At 41.3% G+C, this 13,510-nt stretch overlaps 2 protein-coding genes across 8 annotated transcripts; one reads left to right on the top strand and one right to left on the bottom strand.

Moving 5' to 3' along the window:
• Positions 1-220: 220 nt before the first annotated feature.
• On the bottom strand, positions 221-5,505 carry LOC105695818 (nucleolar and coiled-body phosphoprotein 1). Of its 2 annotated transcripts, none has more exons than XM_012417769.2 (4): positions 5,350-5,504; positions 2,873-4,612; positions 2,603-2,689; positions 221-1,812 (listed from the first exon to the last, which is right to left on the bottom strand). In XM_012417769.2, the coding sequence occupies exons 1-4, from the start codon at positions 5,449-5,451 to the stop codon at positions 1,657-1,659; spliced, it is 2,085 nt and encodes a 694-aa protein (XP_012273192.1). In that variant the 5' UTR covers positions 5,452-5,504; the 3' UTR covers positions 221-1,656. The 2 variants fall into 2 exon arrangements, with proteins under 2 accessions (XP_012273192.1, XP_023290801.1); XM_023435033.1 differs by lacking the exon at positions 2,603-2,689 and adding an exon at positions 1,930-2,320 and having other exon boundaries at positions 1,676-1,812; positions 5,350-5,505.
• Positions 5,506-5,704: 199 nt separating this feature from the next.
• On the top strand, positions 5,705-10,448 carry LOC105695821 (protein FAM76A). Of its 6 annotated transcripts, XR_001103663.2 has the most exons (8): positions 5,705-6,064; positions 6,442-6,506; positions 6,583-6,796; positions 6,900-7,036; positions 7,271-7,511; positions 7,639-7,876; positions 9,944-10,129; positions 10,290-10,448. XR_001103663.2 is itself a non-coding variant. In XM_012417776.2 (7 exons), the coding sequence occupies exons 1-6, from the start codon at positions 5,969-5,971 to the stop codon at positions 7,870-7,872; spliced, it is 987 nt and encodes a 328-aa protein (XP_012273199.1). In that variant the 5' UTR covers positions 5,705-5,968; the 3' UTR covers positions 7,873-7,876; positions 9,944-10,142. The 6 variants fall into 6 exon arrangements, 5 of the variants coding, with proteins under 5 accessions (XP_012273199.1, XP_012273197.1, XP_012273198.1 ...); XM_012417776.2 differs by lacking the exon at positions 10,290-10,448 and having other exon boundaries at positions 9,944-10,142; XM_012417774.2 differs by lacking the exons at positions 9,944-10,129; positions 10,290-10,448 and adding an exon at positions 8,164-9,386.
• Positions 10,449-13,510: the final 3,062 nt, after the last annotated feature.

Here is a 13,510-nt window from a genome sequence, read left to right on the forward strand (position 1 = left end):
GGAAATAGAAAGGTTTAATTCGATAGGTCGGGACTTAGATCGGATTTCCAACCTGTCGCCAGACGATAACTTCCGATTATCTATGAGGACATTTTCGGAAAGAATGAATATATTTGATAGCGATGGGTACTTTTCTTTTTGGTACCGCGATACCGGGATTCCGGATATATGGGGATTTTGCGCTTCAGGGGGTTAAATCGGGAAAAATGAAACGGATCTGTAAGTTGTAGCTTTTATAATTTCATCGTCCTCTCATTTTCAGTGACAAGTATATTTATTTCTTCGAGTTAATCGCCAAGTTGAGACATTTTTCACGAATCCAGTCATTCGCTTGTCCCCCGATTACTTTAAATGCATTTACTCGGACAGAAGTGTCTCATCCATCGTAGGCTCTATATGTAACCGTGACATGTAACATTGACTTAACATCAACATTAATTTCAAATCGTCGAACTTTCGGAATCGATATAAAAATGGGGAGTGCAGTAGAGTGTAGCTCACTTCTTTCTTATCCACTGTGTAATTGTGAATACGTTAAAGGCCTATCAGCTAAGATATTTCCCCTCGACGAAACAAGAATACATTCAGAACGTTACATATTGACTTATATGAAGAGGGTGCAACATATTCAGAAATTTAACGCAATATCGGAATTACAGGCAAGCGATGTTTAACAATCTCGTGCAAAGTACAATTGAGTCACTTGTCGACAAAAAAAAGGCGCATCTTAGTAAGATCTATGTGACGTCCGAATCATTCGAGAAAAGTATACGATAGCAATGTACTAAATATAAAAATAATATGTTGACGGAATATAAACGTGTACCATCAAGATAGATCCCCATCATTCTTAAAATCGGGGCTTCCTTTCGTGTCGTAAACTGTATCGTCACATAATTACTCAAGATTAACATATAGTACAATAACGACGCTTGTGAGAACACGCTGTCTTCCGTCTTACTAGAACAATTGTGATAATGAACCATAATACTACCGATCACTATTTAAAATAAAGGAAACGTCTGTCCAGGTTTAATGTTACTTCGGAATACATTTTCGCCGAGTGCGTTTTGTTTTTCTTTGTGGATATACTATTTAAGGCGATATTGATGTCATATTACGAATTATGACGTGCAAGATGAGCTACATATTAAAAAATACGGTATATTGTATGTCGTATACATCCTCGCCTTCGGTGTCTAACAATTATCTATAACATTAATTGTCCCGTCTCAAGAGCATGAAGATGTATAATGTACATCATCAATTACAATATATCGCATTTTTCGTGCATGTTTACCACTGTGAAACGCTTTCCTATCCATTGAATCGAATGAAACATCACGATTGGTGAATCGCAACGTCAAGTATCGTGATTCTAACATCGGGACATAACGACGAGACAGTACAGTTCCGAAAAACCACAAAACGAACACAAGAGACACGTTAACAAAGAATACACAAAGTCCGAGGTGCGAAGCAAGCATTTCTCCTGGATAAATTGTTTGTACTAGTCTCTCTTTAGTCTCCGAAGAAGTGTCGCAATCGCATCGCGCTCGGCATTACATATCTCTATGGCTGTAAAAAAAAAAAAGGAAAAAAAACGACCGTATACGCTAAACGCAAGATCATTAAATCTTCTCGGATCGGTGAAGCTTACTCGTCGAACTTGATCGAATTAACGCTCATGTCTATTTGGCCTCCTCGATAACTGCCACGCTTCTTCTTCGTCTTCTCGTGTCGGAAGGACTTGCCTTTCGTATATTTTAAATCCAAGTTAGCTTTCTCTCCCCATGACCCGCGCGCTCCTTTCTGCAAAGGTACAAATAAACGTTTCATTTATACCATAGATAGTTATTATTGCCACGACATAACGGACAATTGATATAAAAAGAGGAATTGCAAGAGCTTTTTATAAATCTGTCTCACCTAATTACTCCGCGTACATTCAATCTTCAAAAGTGATCTTTTTGTTTTGCGCCGCAGAGTCATTTCCACCGAACGATCTGTTCCTATCAAAGCCCCCTCGTCCTCCTCTAAACCCTCCCCTGCCACCTCCCCTGTCATTGTCACCAAAAGACCTCCTAAAACCGTCACCCCTGCCCCTGCCTCCCCTGCCACCCCTGCCTCCCCACCCTCCTCTGCCTCTGTCATTTCCATCCCACGATCTCCTGCCCTCCGATCCACCCCAACCTCCTCCTCCTCCTCCTCTGTCACCACCCCGTCCTCCACGGAATCCACCCCTTCCTCCTCTGAAACCGCCACGAGGTCTGTCTCTGTCTCCGCCGAACTTATTAAAACTGTGTTCCTCTTTTTCACCCTAAAACAAAACAGAAACATCAGGTCAATCGCCTTTCTTTGTGAAAGTCGTTTGCACAGGGGACCGAAATTGTATTAGATTGTTAAATATTTTTCTTAAATCTACGCCAGAAAAAGGGGTGCAGGTCAATGCACGGAAACATAGAACAGCTTTTGACGTGTCTGAATCTTTTCTTAATGCTCCATTAACCTGAGATCTTTTGTTTAGCTATTTTCAATTTTCTCTCGAGCTTCCACCAAGAGGCAAGTGACCTGTGTTTCTTGCTAGTTTCCGAGCATTTACCTTCGCCTCGAAAGAATTGTTAGCCAGCTCCGGATGCAACTCCAACTCCTGGTCCTTCACTCGACGGAATGGAGAAGTTTTCTGAGTCTGAATAACAATGTTTCAACTATTTGAATGTATGATTTTATAAGGGAGAAAAATTATAAGCAGGTGTCTGGTTTGAAATTTTAGGTCTTCGAAAGTTCCAAGATTCAGATGAATACGTTAGAATGAATGCATCTCAGGAAAAAAAAAAATAGAAATTTATGCATAATGAAAAAATAAGTTTACCTTGTCGGAGTTAAAACTGTTGTTGCCCTTGTTAAATTTGTTATAATTATTGCCTGGACTTTCATGTTTTCTCTTCCCAGGCTTATTGGGCGTTGTAACAGGTATTTGTTTCGGTGTTGTTTCTTCATCTTTACTAGAATCCTCCTCTTCGGAACTAGATTCTTTTGTCTTAACCGCAGTTTTCTGAGTCTTAACTTTAATTGCTGCTTTTGCTGGTTGCTCCTCTTCATCTGACTCGCTTTCAGATTCATCGCTAGATGATTTTGCTGGTTTAGTTACCACAGCTGGTGTCTTCTCTTCAGAGTCGTCCGAGTCTTCGCTAGAAGATTCTTTCTGTTCCTTTTTAATCAGTGGCTTGGCAGGTTTCTTTACAACTGGTGTTTCCTCTTCGTCAGAACTGTCCGATTCCTCGCTGGAAGATTCCTTTTTCTTAACAGCCGATGTTGCTGCAGTTTTGACAGGCACTGTGGTCTTAGTCGAAGCATCGTCTTCGCTTGCAGAAGATTCTTTCTTCCTTGCAGCAGATTTTTTGGCTGATTGTTGCTTTGTCGCTGATTGTGGCTTTATTAGAACAGGCTTCTTTGCTGCAGGTTCACCGTCGCTTGAATCATCACTGGATGATTCTTCTTTAGCAAGTGCTCGCTTCTCTGCAACTGGTTTTGCTGGCGTAGCTGATTTAGCTAAAACAGTTGTCTTCTTTGAAGGTGTTTCTTCCTCGTCGCTGCTGTCTTCGCTAGATGAAGATTCTTCTTTCTTTGCTACTTGCTTTGTGATAGCAACTTTTGCTGGAGTTGACTTTGCTATAGGTGTCGATTTCGGGGTGGAAGTAAGTTTCTTAACAGGTGGACCCTCTTCTTCTGACGAATCATCCGAATCATCGCTAGATGACTTTTTCTGAGCTACAGATTTAGCGGGTGTTTTTACTGCAGCAGACTTTGCTGGAGTTTTAGCTGATGTACTCGTTAGAGTAGCCTTCGTTGCTGGGGTATCATCAGAAGAGTCTGAGTCTTCACTTGATGAATCTTTCTTTTGTGCTTGTACTTTTGCAACAGATTTAGAGGTTGCAATGATTGGCCCTGACTTTCGAATTTCTTTTACTGGGGATTCCTCAGAACTATCGCTATCGTCACTCGACGATTCAGCCTTCTTAGCAGCAACTAATTTTGAAGCAACTTTACCAACAGCTTTTACCTTTGATTCTTCTTCTTTACTCGAGGAATCAGAATCTTCACTAGATGATTCTTTTTTTGCTGCAGATTTGACTGTACTTGCCTTCGTTACAATTTTTGCAGCTTTTGTATTTACCTTAGGTGTTTCTTCCTCACTTGAGGAACCTTCCTCACTACTGCTCTCTTTTTTTGCAGGAGCAGGCTTTGCTTTTTCTGATTTAATTTTCTCTGCCGGTTTTGTCTTTGCTACTGGCTTGGTTTTTTCTACAGGTTTGGATTTTGTTACCTGTTTAGCCTTCTCCACGACTTTACTTTTTCCTGACGTGACAGTAGGTGCCTCATCCACACTGGATGATTCATCAGAAGATTTCTTTTGTTTCTTATTTACAGATTTAGAAGTTACTTTTCCATTTACTACTGGAGCCTTCACCTGCGTTTCCTCATCGCTTTCAGAACTTGAATCCGAGCTACTGTTTTTCTTCTGTGCTTTAACACTGACTTTCTTAGGAGCGTTCTTTTGAAAATATTGAAATACGTCAAGAATCGTTGGGGATCCTTTCGGCAAAGGACTCTGAAATAAACCATTGTGTAAATGCAAGAAAATATTGTCATCTTACTTTTATAATGTTTAACAATTTACATTGATTAAAACATTTTATACAAAAAATAAAACAATCGTTGATCAATGGACGTCTGTGTAATCTTATGTACTATACCCAAATAAAAGACAAACGATACGTAATATACGTATTTTCCTCCTTCCAAGACAGAGCATTTATATCATGCCAGATAAGTAAACCAAGGATTTTTGAATGACCCCAGAACAATAACACACGTATATATGTCATCCGAGCACATCTTAGCTTTGAAGTACTTCTTATACTTCAATGCAACTACATCAAGTCCATTTAATTAAATCTTGAGACTTTGCACAAAAAATTAATATTCTCTATTCAGCTACTAATTTCCATTAAATATTTCTCCTGAACCTCATCGATTTAAAAATTTTTTATTCATTACTGTGTGAGCCACTGAAGAGGCATGGTCACTATTTCAATTATTTAGGAAAACAGAAGAAAGCTTTAAATAATCGATACCCATCAATCAATATTCGACCAGTAAACCTACAACGTGGTGTCTCATAATCAGCCATACTTCCTGAATAGCCAGAATGTTTAGAAATTTTCAGAAAACCGCCGAGTCGTCCACGTGGTGAGCCGGAAGGCGGTAACGGTGGTCGGCATTCTCAAAATCTTGCAAAGTTCCGAGCCTGCGGCACGAAAAGATAGCCAAAAGATGAAATCTTACCGCATTTGTCTTCTTCTGGAAAACGTTAGCCAACGACGCGTCCTTTTTCAGCAAATAATCGTAGATAAGGGTACAAATTCCCAATTCCTCGGCGGTAGCCATGATGGACGATTGTAAAGGAGTCTCCGTGAATTCAGTCGCAAATGAATAGTCAATCGAGCTTCCGCCGTAGGCCGCAGCACGACGCTGCGATCACCTGCTTCCGCCATCTTGAATATTTGAACCCAAGAGTGACCAGTGGTCCCTTGTTTCCGCCCATTCCATGCGACGATGGCGCCATCTAACCGCCATCGCCGGAACTACAGCGCATCAGTAGGACGCTTTCCTTTCCTCGAAAGTCACAAGATGGCCGCTTCTAGTCAGCAGCCGGTCGAGTCAAGCTCATAAATTGTTCAAGGGAAAACAATCGCGTCCCTGCAGTGCAAAGTGTCGCAGAATATGTAAAATAAGCTTTTATTCGAAACCGTGTTCTTGTGTTTTCTGTACCTCGAACCCGGGAACAACTTGAGCAACTGGTGAACAGCGATTTTCATTGACGGGACCGTCTCTGAATGCTGTTCCGATTAGTGACGTACGAAGATAGACGTATCTTTAACTAAATAGATTTGACCCGCCGAGAATGAGTACGAACAATAAGCAGGCTCTCTTCGCGTGCTCTAGGTGTTTCTCCAGACACCCTTTCGAGGAGCTATCGTCCGGGCAACAGCTGTGCAAGGTAACGACCGAGATTGACTCGCATCACGCATCACAACCCAACCTATATCGACACTTCGTTGACATTACAGCGACGGAATATGCTAATATTAGAATATTTTCCTGTTCGTATGAAACGCCTTTTTTTAGTATTTTCTCGCACGTATTTTCAATGATTTTTCAAACATAAAAACCTGGATGGAAGATATAACGATCTTGTAATGAAATCATTTATATTGTATCGGAGTTATTGATTCGAGTCAGGTAACGGCATCTGGAATTACATTCGTATGATTCATTTGAGCTTGGATTATGGTTTGACATAATAATGATTTACTATTGGATTTCACGTGTCTCACATCACATCGATAATATTCTGTTAACGACTTTAACTTTCAGGAATGCAGAGGCGCATTCCCTGTCGTAAAGTGTACCTACTGTAGATCAGAATTTCAGCAGACAATGTATGTACAAGATCGATAATCCACCTGAATAATGATATTTTTGTATTACAAATAATAAATAACTTATTTCCTTCAGAAAGGGTAACACTAGTACGATATGTAAAAAGTGTGAACAGAATGTTAAGGCCTATGGAAAGCCATCAGCATGCGAGTACTGCAATACTATTGCAGCATTTATTGGCAGCAAATGTCAAAGATGCACAAACTCGGAGAAACGTTATGGGCCACCAGTGACCTGTGAACAGTGTAAACAGAAGTGTGCATTCGACAGACAGGATGAGGATAAGAAGGTATTTCTTTTCTTTACATTTTCTAGAGCTTAAATAGACATTGATTAAACTTAGTACTCCGATTAGTACATAGCGATATTTCAGTCATAATATAAATTTGCAGGTTGACGGCAAACTGCTGTGCTGGCTATGCACGTTGTCATACAAACGAGCTCTAGCCAAAACGAAACAATCGGATGCCGAAAGAAGGGCTCATTTGAAACTGGCACAGCAACGCGCGGCGAAGCACAAGGAACAAAAGTAATTATACTCAAATACCTAATAATTCAAGGTAACAATTCTTGAAGGTGTCCTCAGTATTGAGACCGTTATATACAAATGCCATAATGTCTTATAAGTAGTCTAAAGACGTTAAATTCATGTCAAGTTACATTCATTTAGTAATCAACCCATAAGTAAATACAGTGAATTGAAAACTGAGAACTTTGTCAAGCGAAACCTCTTTTAATTCAGTTTCCATGAATTTGCCAACAGATTAAAAGGTCACAATAAACGACCGCAAAGGGTGGACGTAACCAAGTTGCCACCACAAACCGAATCCAATGAATCCAACGGACCTACTCCGGTCAAGGTGGCTCGAATGGCAGGAGTCCATGACCCCGACCCTAACAGTTCGGACCATGTGGTCGCTGTCACACAACTCAAGGAGAAGATCGCCCATCTTCAGAAGCAGATATCCCTTAAAGATGGACAACTTTTATCAAAAGACAGACAGGTCTTCTATTGTTAATATTTCATAATTGTTAAATTTTTCTCTTCATCATTGAATTGTAACCTCATTGGTGTTATTAATATCAAATTCCACTTACCTCTGTACATTTTATTTCATGTGATGATTCCAGATAACCGAATTGAAGGCGAAAAATTTCACGGCCGAGACAGAATTACGTAATAAAATGAAGACTAGCGAGAAAGAGTATGAGAACAAGATCTCAAATATGCAACATAAGATCTCGAGTCTACTTAAGGAGGTAGCTTCCTTATCAAAGAGTACGAAACGTGGCGACAGGGTCGCCGCTACCAAGAGCGAAGCAGGGACCAATAGTGGGAGTGGAACCGACAGTCCTGTACCTTGATAAGGTGGGTCCTCCACGTCAAGGGATTTCTTTTATACACACATTCTATTTTTTCTATCTACTGCTTCCTATTGAATCACCATTGGATCACAACTGATCTCACAGGGTCGTTTGTATTTGATTCTCAGAATCTGAAATTATTCATGAATCGCGGGAGACCGATTTGTCTCCAAAAATTGTAACTACGTTAGGTCCGAAAGGTGGCTTTCGAGACACCACTACACTGTGTGTATAAATTAATGGAGTACTGGTTTAGTGAACTTCGTCCTGGTGTGTCGTGATAAATTTCAGCGGGCTCCTGATCGTCAGATGGTTTTCCAGAATTCCGCAGACGCAGCCACGCGAAAGGAGCTACAAGACTCGACGAGATTTTCCGAAATTCCTTTGAAAAACTCAGACTCCGGCCGTTTATTATGCACGCCCGCTGAAACGCGATAACACGCGATACTACGATAATTAGCTAATTATTTCTAATTGACGAATTTGTATTATTTTTTTTTATTAATTGCCTCCTAAATGGAACGCGTCAGGCCCAGAACGCGCGGAACTGTCCCGTGTTGCGAGCCAAGTGCAAATGTAAATTAACGTGTTAACGAGTTAGTTAATCAATTACTCTCTTTACGTTACGGGGCTTCGTGATAATCGCAAGGCTTGCTCTGAAGGAGGCCAACTTTTATCGTTGATACGCAATCGAGACTCCGTCTAATAAGATTTAGAGCGAGACATAAAGAGGAAGGGCTTTGATTACGTTTTCTACTGTTTGAAAAGGATGCAATTTTCGTGGATAACGGTGCGCAATGGTAATCCATGTTTCGGATGGATCGTTTAATGAAACGTCTATAATAATGCACCGATAAACGAAAACATTATACATTTTTAAGTAGGATGTGTAGTCACGGCCATTTTACTTTCTACGGCAATGATATCAATTTTCTTTCGCACCCATTAATCGGGCAATCGCAGTAATTAGAGATTTATTTTGTAATACTACCTTCTAATTGTTTGACACCGATGACGTACTAGAACTAAAAAGAAAACGTTGAAGACACGTTCTAAGGTATTTCTTCGACCCTTTCTTTTGTTTTTTACGTTGTCGAAAAGTCACGTAAGATAAATGTTTAAAAGGCTTCTTGGCCCGATAAGAGTTTCATTTTATTCGACCGAGACGATAGGGACGAGGTTGCCACGCGTCGATGTGTTTTGCCGATTCGATGGAGAGAAAAATTTTATAAATGTGTATAAAAATACCCGATCCGTTGAAAAGAAAAGAGGAAAGAACTTTTGCCAAATACGTGGCAAAAGGTTAGTCGATTACGTGAGCAAATTTCCGCGGTCAAAGGGAAGTACTAGCAAACTGTGGACATCGTCGCGTTGGGATAATTAAATAAAAAGTAAAATGTCTTACGGATAATACGGTTGCTGCTGCGAATTAATATTTATGATCAATGTAACGACGATGTTCTACAAATGGTGATTATAGAGAACTTTACAATAAAATGACACGAAACTCTGCACTCGTTGCGTTTACTCCCCGTCTCTCTTCCGGATTTTTTTCCCCCTTACAATCTCGACGAGTCGGAAACTGCGATAAAAAGGGCGCAATTTAAAAATTCAACTTTGGCTTCCAAACGTACATTCACGTGAATTATCGAAATTTGTCTAACAATCTCACCGACAAATTAAATTACGACGGTGTGTTTGAAGGGCCAGTGAGACGTGCGTGTAAATATCCAACAGCCATATATTTATTCTTTATTTTAAGAAACAAATGCTAATTGAGCATTACCTAATCGATAATCATAATAATAAATGCGTAACAATTTACTATTTACGTAGTTATAATGATAATTAACATTTAATTTATAGTCGTTTAAATACGATGTATGCGTGTGTGTACGTGTGTGTATGCTTACGGTACGGTTGGAATTATTGTTTATTATTAAGAGACGGTAAGAACTAAATATTGCTTGTCTTTTTGCCGAAGCGGTTAGTCACTTGCTTCCACTCGATAGTCCACTAAATTCAGCGTATTTACAAGATCCTTTCTCATTTTCTTTTTTTTTTTCCGCAGGTTCACCTTAAGGGCTAGATTTCTCCTTTATATCGCCATTTCCTTTCGTTACTCGCTACTGCGATTCACGCGGCCAAGGCTGAGGATCGAGACTCCTTGGGGAATAATTTGCGATCCTTCGAGTAACATTTCCAGAGAATGAGAGTACGACGCAACGTCCGTGCAAACCCGAAAATGCTTCCCGAGGTGAGACTCCGTTGTAAGTTTTCTTCAATTATTTCAATATAATTCCCATTTAAATTCTCTTCCACGTGGCACTTTCTTCGTGCAATCGATTTATCCCGATATTGAATTTATTCCAACACCATCCTTCGTTACAGAAATCTTAATATTCTTTTTCTTTCAGCGAGACAGTTGAATGTGGATCAATAGTCGTTCTACCACAACATGCAATAAACACTTCTTCTTCCAATAGTTATTAATTCTGATTATTCCGCCAAGCCGCCGAGTCGTTCGCCTTGACCGCCACGTATACGCAGATTAATATAGAGGGCCAAAATTCAAGCTCACGCTTATATCCTATTTATTTTTTGCGTTTAGAGCGAGTTAAAGTGTCCTTTCCTCGACTCGAGGGTGCTTCGTAAGCGCGCTATAAGAGGTTTCGAAGCTCGAATAAATTCGCCGGAAGGCGATTTCGAAAATATTCCGAGCGAGTCCAATTTCGACTCCCGGCCCCCCGTTTTCGGAAATCTCGCCCTGGAGACGAGAACCGGGAAATTTCGGAGTCGCCCAGAGGTGGGGGGGGACCGATCGATTCGAAATTTTCGAAATTCCCGAGAGAAAAAAAAAAGAACCTGACCCGCGTCAAGCCAAGTTTACGTATCGGTGTATTGCTTTACGTACAATTATAAATATACATAAGTATAAACGGCCACCGCGTATATCAGTCTGCGTTGCGCTCGCGGGATTTGGCCATAGAGCGGCGATTCGGCCATTTAAATTGTATCTTTAACTTTTTTCTTTTATCTCCCGTTAATTGCACCGCGAAATTGCCGGAAGTCTCGACTTCCCTTCGAATCGCCGGCCTATGAGGATATCCGCCCGTGTAACGATGTGCCTGAAGTCTCCTCTGAAGGGATTCTATTTTCTAATTTTATTTTCAGGCCAGGCGCGCTCCGACGACCTCGGGAAAAATATCCACCCCTTTCCGTACGTTCCAGGATCGGAGGGTTTTTTTTTCGCGCGGTCGAGGGTACGCACTTTGAGTGAAAAAAAAAAGAAATATATTTATATACGTGTGCTTACGTAGGAAAAATCGCTCCCTCGGAAAGCGCGCGAAACTTCAGCCACATCTCGTGAACGTCTCGCTTCGCGCGACAGGCTGCGCTCAGGATGACTTAGTCGTGTCCGATTTGCGCTTAGCGACGCTTAAAAATTAATGGAAGTACGAATCCTGAATGTTTGCGAATACGCGGAAGTACGTATCGGGACCGTCGACCTGACAAAAGGAAAGAACTTTGATTTTTGTCCGTTTATAAGACTCTTACCGAGAGGTGTGCAACGTGCGGATGAGTTACGACGCGACTCGGTGGTGTCAAGACGCGATATCGAAATCCGAAAGATATTGGCGATCGATCATTTCCAATATTAAAAAAGAAATAACACGCCGTTGGGAGAGTCCGATGGAAATGACCAATCTCCAGCAATTCGAATTAAATACGCACGCAAGACATCACTGTCCAGACTTTTTGACGATGATGACAACGATCGCGTCGGAAGTCGAGGACGACCTCCGTTTTCTTTTTCTTTTCCCTTGTTTTCCTCTCTCTCTTTTCTAATTAGTCGAATTAGTAGACGATGGACTAGATTTTTGAATTCGCCTCACATTCGGTGTTTTATTCATTCCTTTCGTTGCCAAGCTATGTTACTGTACAATGTAATGTCTAACGATAATTCAATGTAGAGTTGACGCGGACGAGTGATTAAAGGAATCCCTTTGAAATGCACTTTTCGGTATTATCGCATTACCGGAAGAGATAGCCGCTTTTTTTGCTTTTTTTTTGTTTTGTTTTACGTGTAATACCAAGAACGTATAAAAATTCGTAAAAAATTGGATCACTCCTTGGGGATCTCTCTGTGCAAGGTTGCAAAGGTTTAAAAAATTCTCGGAGAAAGCGGTATTCTTCCGAATTTTTTCTTATTTGACTGTTTAATTAATGAAATGTGAGATGAGTTCAAGTCTGTTGGGGTAATTTCGGGTCTTTTCGACGTGCATCGAAGACCGCGCGGGTTTGATCAATTTCTCTTTTTAATGCTTCGAATGTCGCCTCTCCATCGTACTTTTAACGTTTCTCGTATATATAAGAGCGTTCGACCTCGCCGATTTGTGCGCCCTCGGACGATGATAACGCAACGTCAAGTGATGTTAATCGAAAGGAAATCGGAAAACCATCCGTAAAATGAATACTCGAAAGCCCGGTTGTCCGAAATTTCTCGCGCTTTCGAAATTGCGGAGCTCGCGACCCCGAGCACCCTCCGAATTCTCTTTCTTATTTTTCTCCTCTGTTCTTCATTTTTTCTCCCTCTCTCTCTCCGTGCTCGGAAAATCACGAGCTCGATTAATCGCGATTCCACGCGTACGAGGCGAAAATACTGAAAGCTCCTCCGAGGAATACTGATACACGTATCGTCCGACCGATTTACCGAGAAAACGACGCTTAAAAAATATATGTAGATGTGTGTATATATATAAATATATATAAATATTTATACACGCTCGCGCGAGCAGGCGAGCCCATGTATGTCCGATGCTCTCATAAATATACGTTTACCTAAAGCATAAGAAGAAACACTTCGCGTCCCTCAAGTTATCGCGGGCGCAGCCTATCGCCCGCCGAACCGACGAGATAAAGTTTCATAAATTAGAGCTTTTAAATTATCTTTTAAATTATCGAGTAAATTATCCATAATGTTAGTATATACAGGTACAGGTCTCGTATAGTTGCAGTCGTGTCGTCACTGGTTTTACATGCTCCCAAGTCTCTTCCACCCTCTCACACCTGACGGGTGCCGACAAAACCCGCCGTGCTGATCTTTACCTTCTAACGATCACCTCTAGGTCTCTCGCCAGATGAAGATCGATAGTCGCGAATTGATCGAAAAGATCCCTTTCGTGCGATGACCCCGAATCGACTAATAAGCCGCCTGGCGGACCACTTTCTGATAACGAAAAATCAAAATTCAAGGGTTCGATCCTTTGGATAGAACCGCACTGTTAACGTTGCACGCAGAATTACGTGCTCTTCTCCGTCTCGTTCCGGGTGAACCTTCGAGCAGCGAAAAGAAGGACGTAATTCCACGTGGAAGTATAAACTAAAAGGACAAGATAATAAATACTAGCAAATCAAGTATTTAGGCATATCGGAGATAACGCGGATTCTCCCGACGTGCTCGAAAGTGGTTACAGCCCTAGCAAGGGAACCGACTTCCGATCTGGCGAGAGGCCGCGATAGTCGAGCGCGTTTGGGATCCGCGGGAAGAGACTCTCCGAAGATGAGCCCGAAAAGTCGGAGCCGAGGTCGTCCCGATGGAAACCGTGGTCGCCTGCCGGAGTCCTTACCGACCCCC

Source organism: Orussus abietinus, unplaced genomic scaffold (assembly GCF_000612105.2).
Source record: "Orussus abietinus isolate OABI.00-Male unplaced genomic scaffold, Oabi_2.0 scaffold68, whole genome shotgun sequence".
NCBI classification, from domain to species: Eukaryota; Metazoa; Arthropoda; class Insecta; order Hymenoptera; family Orussidae; genus Orussus; species Orussus abietinus.